The sequence below is a fragment of the Tachyglossus aculeatus genome, chromosome 4 (genome assembly GCF_015852505.1).
Source record: "Tachyglossus aculeatus isolate mTacAcu1 chromosome 4, mTacAcu1.pri, whole genome shotgun sequence".
Lineage (NCBI taxonomy): Eukaryota > Metazoa > Chordata > Mammalia > Monotremata > Tachyglossidae > Tachyglossus > Tachyglossus aculeatus.
Genome location: NC_052069.1, coordinates 117,704,203 through 117,713,272, shown reverse-complemented (window position 1 = coordinate 117,713,272; position 9,070 = coordinate 117,704,203). Strand labels below are relative to the sequence as shown.

Sequence of the window (9,070 nt, the reverse complement as noted above, 5' to 3'; positions counted from 1 at the left end):
TTCCCAAGCGCTTAGTACAGTGCTCTGCACACAGTAAGCGCTCAATAAATATGATTGATTGATTGATTGTGAGCCCACTGTTGGGTAGGGACCGCCTCTATATGTTGCCAACTTGTACTTCCCAAGTGCTTAGGCCAGTGCTCTGCACACAGTAAGCGCTCAATAAATACGACTGAATGAATGAACGAATAAGCGCTTAACCAACACCAGCATCATTATTATTAAAAGATTTCCCCCAGTAAAGGTTTGCCTTTCCTCCCCATCCCCTGCTGCGCGCCTTCCTCCCCTTGTCTCTCTTCTCCACGTGTTCTTTTTTTCTTTTTTGGAGTCAATTCCCTTTCTCCCCCTCTTGCTTTCCCACCTCTCTCTCTCTCTCCCCCGTTCGGTGTCCGCCGGGCCCGAGCAGGGGGCGGGGCCTCCCGTGGTTTCCACCAATCAGGGAGGCGCCTCCGGCCTCCCCTTCCATCACTGCCTCCCCGCAGCCAATCAGAGGCCGAGCTTCCGCGCGGTCCGTGTCGGAGTGTATCTTTTCTCCCTGGCCGCCGTCCAATGGGAGGGCTGGATTCCGGGGGCGGCGAAGGGGAGGGAATCGCTGTTCTCGAAACGGAGCGGCCGTACCGAGCGCCCTCCGGGGACCCGGGGGGAAGGTGGGCTGCCGCCGTCGAGGCCGGGACCTGCAGCGGTCCTCGTCGCCGGCCCCAGGGGGGTCTCACCTCCGGCTTTCTCCCCCCGCAGGACCCCCCGGAGGCCGGAGCTCCGGCTGCCCCTCGCCCTCCGCCCCCCTTTCCCCTCGGCGGCTGGACCGGCCCGGGCTGCGTTGATTCATCCCCGCAGGTTTGGAGGAGGAGTTGGTCGGAATGGGCCGGCCCCCGTCGCTTTGATTCCTCCCCCGGCCTGACGGCGGAGGCCTGCCCCCGAGCCGTCCCACATGAGGACGGCCCGAGGGGTCGAGATCCGCTCCCCGGCCGGGGTTCAAGCTCGGAAGACAGCCTGGACGCGGAGGAGGGGCCCCTGCAGGTGCTAGAGGACCGCCCTCCCTTCCCACCCCCCGACGATCGCTGCTGAGCTTATCCCACCACCTCCGTAGCCTCGAATCCGGGGGCTCCTGCCGGCCTGGGAGCCTCGGTTGTGGTCGGAGATGCGAGGACGGTCCCCCTGCTCCCCCTCCTCCCCTCCGCTCCTCCCCCGAAGCCTCGGGCAAACGCTCATCTCCCCCCGGGACCCGGCCTCCAGAGCTGCAACAGAACTGGACGTTTGAACTTGAGGCCGACACCGAGACTCCTCTCCCCTCCTCTCCCCATTTTGGGGGTCCACCGACCCCGTCCATGCGTCTGGGTTGACCCCCCTCCCGCCCCCTCCTTTGGGCTTTTTTAGGGAGCGGGGAGGAAGTTTGGGGTTGTTGATTTTTTTTTTTTCGGCGGTTGTGGCTTGTCTTTTGGCCCTGAGCGTTAGGGCTTCGTCTCAGGGAATTTGCCCATGGCTTTCTTGATGAAGAAGAAGAAATTTAAATTCCAGACCGTTTTTACCTTGGAAGAGCTGACCGCCGTCCCCTTCGTGAACGGGGTGCTGTTCTGCAAAGTGAGGCTGCTGGATGGCGGAGATTTTGTCAGCTTGTCCTCCAGGTAGGAACTTCGACGGCCTCGTCTGCCCCCTCCGAGGCTCGATCCGGGTTGGGCCGCAGCCGCACATTGGCTCTGGCAACTTCTTCCACATAATAATAATAATGTTGCCGTTAATTAAGCGCTTACTATGTGCAAAGCACTGTTCTAAGCGCTGGGGAGGTTACAAGGTGATCAGGTTGTCCAACGGGGGGGGCTCACAGTCTTTATCCCCATTTCACAGATGAGGTAACTGAAGCACAGAGAAGTTAAGTGACTTGCCCAAAGTCACACAGCCGGCAGTTGGCAGAGCTGGATTTGAACCCATGACCTCTGACTCCAAAGCCCGTGCTCTTTCCACTGAGCCACGGTGCTTCTCTACACCCTCACCTTCCATGGTGAGGGTGGAGGGGAACCCCGGCTTAAAAGGGGCCCCAAGTGGTTCCTCCTTTTCTCCGATTGCCATGAAGGCATGCATGTAAAAGGCAGCAGTCCTGGGGGTGGTCGTGGCGGCCTGTACGTGTGTGTTTGCTCGAGTGCGTGTGTGTGGCCTGCAGTCAGAAGAGGGTCAGGGTCCTAGGGAATGTGTATCAGTGCAAGTCGCAGCTTGGGACAGGCTTTTTTAAAGCCTGGAATGTGCTTTTAGAAAGACTGAGGGCGATCCTTACGTGAGTAGTCCCCAGGCTTCACAGGACCTGAGCCCCACAGCAATTGTGTACATATCTTGACATTTATTCGTTTGTGTTGTCTGCCTCCCCCCCACCCCAGGCTGTAAGCTCATTGTGGGCAGGGAATATGTCTGTTTATTGTTGGGCTGTACTCGCCCAAGCGCTTAGTACATTACGGTTGAATGAATGAGTGAACTCGAGAGCAAAATGTTCTGAGCAGTTTTAACAAGCTGGAGGCAGTCACAACGTATGATCTGCTGCTTTGCTGCTGCTGTTTCTCCTTCCCCTGCCCCCTTTCCCTATGTAGCACTTAAAACAGTGCTGAGCACCCAATGGTGATGATGGCGTAATGGGTAGAGAACGGGCCTGGGAATCAGAAGGACCGGGATTCTAATACCAGCTCTGCCACATGTTTTCTCTGTGACCTTGGGTAAGTCACTTCACTTCTCTGTGAGTCAGTTACTTTATCTGTAAAATGGGGATTAAGAGCGTGAGCCCCATTTGGCCCAGGGACTGTATCCAACCTGATTAACTTGTAGCCACCACAGCACTTAGTACAGTACTTGGCATATAGTAAGTGCTTAACAAATACTATGGTTATTAATATTATTATTATATTATCACCGGGGGGAGGACATTTCCACTGTTGAGAGCCCAGTAGACTTTCATTAGCCTTTCCGTAATTCCAGTCTTCGAGATGGCCAGCTGATTGTCTCTCCTATCGACAGGGAAAGGGAGCAGTTAGGTAATTAATAGTGAGCCCTTCTAAGCCACAACCTCCCGAAATCTCACTTAACTGCTCTCCTGAGCAGTGAGTTTTGTTCTCTGTCTCCCCCTTTTAGACTGTGAGCCCACTGTTGGGTAGGGACCGTCTCTATATGTTGCCAACTTGTACTTCCCAAGCGCTTAGTACAGTGCTCTGCACACAGTAAGCGCTCAATAAATACGATTGATTGATTGATTTAGTAGGCTTCAACTGTGAGCTGGGAGGCCGAGGGGGTGAAGGGCTAACTACAGATCCGAGAAAGAGTGGGGGTCTGAGCTCGTACCCCTTCTTCTCGCCCCCACCCCCTTCTCCGAATTGCGTTTCTTCACCAGCTTGAAATGGCTTGCTTTGTATTGCAAATGGCCATAGAAAAAGACAGTTGCCTGAGAGTCAAAAAGCTTGTTGAAGGGCCGGGCTTCCCACGAAGTGACTCCTCCAAAGTCACACAGCCGAGCAGTGGCAGAGTCAGGATTAGAACCCACGACCCCTGACTCCCAAGCCCGGGCCCTTTCCACTAATGCTCTAATCGTGGCCTGGCCGCTTAGCTATTATGTGTGCCCCTGACTTTTCTGTGCCCCCTATTTGGACAGGCAGCGAAATCTAAGCCGGGTTAAAGCTCTTTAAAAGATGTGGCAAAGAGGTGCTTAAGAACTTGGTCGTGTCATGTTGCATTTCTCCCATCCCGTTCTCTCCTAAGAGCCTGAATTGCCCAACTCCTTGGCCAACTTCTCTCCTCCTCGGGGGCTGTGTCTGCTGGCACCGAAACCACCTCTCGGTTACAGAGTCCGATCGGGGAGCAAACTGAAGAAGGGCAGCCTTAAAGTCTGTTGTTCTGTTTACTGGGCGGCCATTCATTCTCCCCAAAGAATAAGGGCCTTCTGCTTCATAGTGAAACCCGGTCAATGCGTCCAGATTTTACAGGGTGGAAAAGATTTGCACACCAGGAGGGGAATGTCTGTCTGTCTGTCCGTCTCTCTCTGTAGCCACCCTTGCAGCAAAGTCAGTTTGGGAAGAGTAAATCCTACCATAAAACTCTTTTCCTTGTAACAGCCCCCCTCCCCTTTGTATCCCGGTTTGGTAGAAGCCGCTTATCTGAGGAATTTGAGTCGCTTGGATGGGGCCGAGGAGGAAGAAGAAAGTTTTAACCCTGTGGTCCCTGCTTCAGTTACCCTGGGAGCCAGGTGGGGTGATCTCTTGCTTGCGTGGCCTCAGGGTTGAGCCAGGTGGAGGGGAGGGTGAGAGGGTGGGGGAGCGGCAAGATTGGTGAGGCCTTCGATGCCCCCGAGGCCTAGCTGGCAGGTTGCAGGGTGCGGGCAGAGCTGCTGGTATGTAGTGCTGCTTGCCAGCCCTGTGATCTGGCTGGCCTCGGTTGCTCAGCAGGCGATGTGGTGTCGATCGCAGAACGTGTTCTAGCAGAGGAGTTGGCCATCATTTAAACCAAGCCCCGGTTGGGACTCCAACTACCTAGGCCATTCGCCAGACCAGGAGCAGGTGGGATACAGGAGCATACTCCAGCCCTCCTTTACCTGCCTGGCAGGGCAGACGTGTGTGTCAGCCTCCCAGCCTCACATGGAAAGTTACCGGTCGTGGCGGACTCGCTTGGGTTTCACCTTTTCCCGACCTTTCCGTCTGCCACCAGGAGTGATGGATTCCCAAGAACCAACTGGGATCTCAGGCGGTTCTGCACCAAAGTCTTGCTCTGATCTCACAGCTTTCCCTTGTGCTAACCTCCCAGCGGCGGAGGAAGATGGAGGAAAGCTGGGGAATTCATTGAGCATATTTTCCTGTAGCTGGGGAAATCTGGGCTCAGGGAAAAACTGGGTGGGCTAGGGTTGGGCTTTGGGGAATGGGCTAACACAGGAAGGAGAGTGTCAGGGTAGGTGTGTCTTCTGCAAACCAAGCAAATAATTGTGGTTTTTATTAAGCACCATAGCACTGCCCTTGGCGCTTAGTACAGTGCTCTGCACATAGTAGGCGCTCAATAAATACGATTGATGTTGACTGCCCTAAAGCACTGGGGTAGGTAAAGGAGAATCAGGGACACGGTCCCTGTCCCACACGTAGGTTCTTAATGGAAGCAAGAGTCATCAGTCCATCAATCAGTGGTATTTATTGAGTGCTTACTAAGTGCAGAGCCCTATTCTAAGCGTTTGGGAGCAACCAAAACAATTGAGTCGGTAGAGCAGGTGTCTTCTCCCCATCTTACAAATGAGAAAACCGGGGCACAGAGAAGTTACATGACTTACTCAAGATCACTCAGCCAACAAGTGGCAGAACTGAGGCTAGAACCCAGATCCTCTGACTCTTTCCATTAGGCCATTGTATTCCCAGCAGTGGTGCTTGGGAAACAGAAAACACAGGGAGGCAGAATCCTGGCACGCTTGGCTGTTCGAAAGTGGGTGGGAACATTTTGAACATTCTTAGGTTCGGGGCAATCACCTGCAAATGCCCTGTGAATTTTCTCTGGAAAAAAAAAAATGGGGCTGAATCACAAGTAGCTCCCTCCTCCCCTGCTAATAACCCTCCTGGGGCAGTTTTCAGGCATTTACAGATCCTGAATACTCGATGCATCTCCACCCAATTTCCTATTAGATTTTGAGAGGATTAAGCTGAACCCAGGGCTGCATCTCTGCAGGACCTCTCTACCTGTCTCTCTTCCCCTCATCTTTCCCCTGTAGTCCTTTAATTCTCTGTGCCTCTCATTTTCTCTCGGCGCCTCTCTGTTTCTCTGTCCCTGTCTCTCTTGATCTGTTTGGCTCCATGATAGACCCCTGGGTGAAAGCTTTCTTGTCTGACCCAATTTGAGCTAGTAGAACAGGTGGCTGTTCCATCCTGCACTTTTCTCAGAAAGGTAAAGCAGGCGTGTGTTTGGGAAACGACTCTCTGGGGCTCATAATGGGGAATCCTGTTGCAGCAGGTCCTGAGGTTAACGAGTAACCCCTTTTTCTGTAATCTGTAGAGGGAGCTGATTTAAATTTCAAACAGAAAATTCCATGTTTTGTAGTTTCACTGTCCTTTACCCATGTGAGGATGATGTCATCCTCTGAATTATGAGTGGGAAGGTGGAAAGCTGGAGTTGAGCATCTGTGCCAGGAACTGCAGCGTGGCCTAGAGGGTAGAGCCTGGGCCTGAGAATCAGAAGACCGGGGTTCTAATCCAGGCTCCTCCACTTGTCTGCTGTGTGACCTTGGCCGAGTCACTTAACCTCTCTGGGCCTCAGTTCCCTCACCTGTGAGATGGGGATTCAGAATGTGAGCATGGCATAGTGGGTAGAGCAAGGGCTTAACAAATACCAATCCTTACTATGTTGCACAGATGGTTCCAGAGAAGGGGGAGTGATTGCTCTGACTCTCCAATCCCAAACAAAGTCAAGCCAAAGTGTTTGGAAATTTTGAGAAGCAGAATTTTGAGGGCTTAATGGTTAGAGCCTGGGCCCGGGAGTCAGAAGGACCTGGGTTCTAATCCCAGTTCTGCCACTTGTCTAGTGAGTGACCTTGGGCAAGTCACGTCACTTCTCTGTGCCTCAGTTACCTCATCTGTAAAATGGGGATTAAGACTTGGAGCCCTTTGTGGGACAGGGACTGTGTCCAACATGATTAACTTATATCAGCTGCAGCACTTAGTACTGTGCCTGGCACATAGTAAGCGCTTAGCAAATACAAAAAAAAAAGAGAGGGAGTCAGTCAGCAATTTCTCCAGCTGACAGGGCAGAAACCCAGGGAGTCCCCCAGCTCCAAAGAATGCATTGAGGTGCTTAATGGTGCTCAGTCTTTACCACATTAAGGATCCCCAACATCCTGGAGAGAGGTTTCAGTTCTCAGCTGAGCTGACTGGGCTGCACCCCTTTAACCAGTGGCCTCTGGCAAGAACCCATTTACACACATGCCAGGGGTGAGTCACAGTTTGTGCCTGATGAGTAGAAAAGAATATGAATTTTGTTTCCTCTAGAGAGTGCACTGATTAAAACCTACTCGCGGGCTGGTCAGTTTGTTGTGTTTGTTTGCAAGGGCTTGTTCAGCTCTGCAGTTTGGTCTGGGTCCTTGGCCTCTTTTGGAAATTAAGGTTTGATCGCCCCACTAATTTCCAGTCAAAGTCTCTCCAGGGACAGGGTGGGGAAGGCTTATCTGCATGTGGTCAACTCACAGGGTCCTGGCCGCAAGAAAGACCATTAATACTAATTGTGGTATATGTTAAGCATTTACTATATGTGCCAGGCACTGTACTAAGTGCAGAGGTAGATACAAGTTTATCAGGCTGGACACAGTCCCTGTCCCACATGGGGCTCACACTCTTAATCCCCGTTTTACAGATGAGGTAATTGAGGCACAGAGAAGTGAAGTGACTTGCCCTAGGTTGCACAGCAGATATGTAACGGAGCCGAGATTAGAAGAACCCAGATTCTTCTGACTTCCATGCCTGGGCTCTTTCCACTAGGCCACGCTACTTCTCTAGTTCTTTATACTTCTCCAGAACTGCAAAAGGGAGTCCACTCTCCTCAAGCCCCTTAATTAGTACTAGGTGCCCATAATGTCCAAAGTAATAGTATTTAGTGTATGCAGTGTGTGTAGCATTGTACTAAGCACTGGGAATGAGCATAGTTGGGAAATTGGGAATGGTTTCTGGCCCTCAAAGAGCCCCCAGTCTAAGCGAAAGAAAGCAGGGAGCAGAAACAAACAACAAACAGGTAGCCTCAGCTGGGTAGAAAGCTGGGCCAAGCTAATGACTTTAGGGGGCCAGAATTAATCAGTGAGTCGATGACAGTTATTGAGTACTCACTGTGTGCAGAGCTGTGTCCCAAGTGCTTGGAAGAGGACAGTGGTAGACCCCACCCCTGCCCTTATAGGACCTTAGTCTAGTGGAGATGAGTGATATCATCTAGGCCTGGTCAAGCAATAGAGGGGTCTCCTTGAACCTCATACTCACTTTAAGTTGGGCCATGGTGACCATTTTGGCAAAACCATTTTCCAGTGCCAACATGTGAGGCCTAGGCATTAAGATCCCCAGATCCTTTTCTGATATTTGGTCAATAGTGCCTTAAGAGGAGGTTGGAGTCTACCTCCCTAATGCAGAAAGTGGGAGCCAGGCTAAGCAGAGAAGTAGCATGGTCTAGCAGATACAGCCTGGGAGTCAGAAGGACCTGGGTTCTAATCGCGGCTCTGCAGCTTGTCTGCTGTGTGACCTTTGGCAAGTCACTTCATTTCTCTGTGCCTCAGTTACCTCATCTGTAAAATGGAATTAAGATGGTGAGCCCCTTGTGGGACAAGGACTGTGTCCAACCTGACTAACTTGTATCTACCACAGCCCTTAGTATAGTGCCGAGCACATAGCGTTTGACAAATGCCATTTAAAAAAATTAAATTCTGCAGGTGCCCAGGGAGCCTGGCAAGAGATGCTCCAAAACTGGGTCGGATAAGCACCCTCTCTGCCAGGAAAAGGCAGCCGCAGCTCAGTTTGTTTGATGGTTTTTTAAGTGCTATGTGGCAGGCACTGCTCTAAGCACTGGGATAGATACAAGCTAATCGGGTTGGACACAGTCCACGTCCCACTTGGGGCTCCCAGGCTTAATCCCCATTTTACAGATGGGGGCACAGAGAAGGGAATTGACTTAAGCACTTAGTACAGTGCTCAATAAACATGATTGAGTGAATGACTTGCCCGATCAAGTTCACACAGCCCACAAGTGGATTAGAACCTAGGTCCCTCCGACTCCCAGCCTAGTGCTCTTTCCACTAGACCACGCTGCTTCTTCCCCTCGAGTGACTCAGGGAGAGTCGGGGGTGCCTCTCTCTAGGACTATTAGATTTGGCCGGAGCCCCAGCTGAGTGTTTAGACTTGAGTCATTCACTGGCTGTGGGTGAGTTGAGTGGCTATCAAAAGAGTCTGGGGCTGCAGCTCAGACCCCTCTAAACCTTCTGACTTTCCAGGAGGCTTTGTCCCACTGGAGCTGACTAACTTGCTGACGCCACATCTTGTGACTTTTTTCCCCCCTTCTTTCTTTGGACCGAGTCAGAGGAGAAAAGGGCATTTTTTTTTTCCTA

At 52.0% G+C, this 9,070-nt stretch overlaps 1 protein-coding gene across 1 annotated transcript in view; it reads left to right on the top strand.

Moving 5' to 3' along the window:
- The first annotated feature begins 623 nt into the window (after positions 1-623).
- Positions 624-9,070, top strand: part of FAM102A (family with sequence similarity 102 member A) — a 49,380-nt gene continuing 40,933 nt past the window's right edge. The window contains exon 1 of the mRNA XM_038745049.1: positions 624-1,622. Coding sequence (XP_038600977.1) covers positions 1,477-1,622 — 146 coding nt within the window. The 5' untranslated portion in view covers positions 624-1,476. The remainder of the gene's footprint in view (positions 1,623-9,070) is intronic.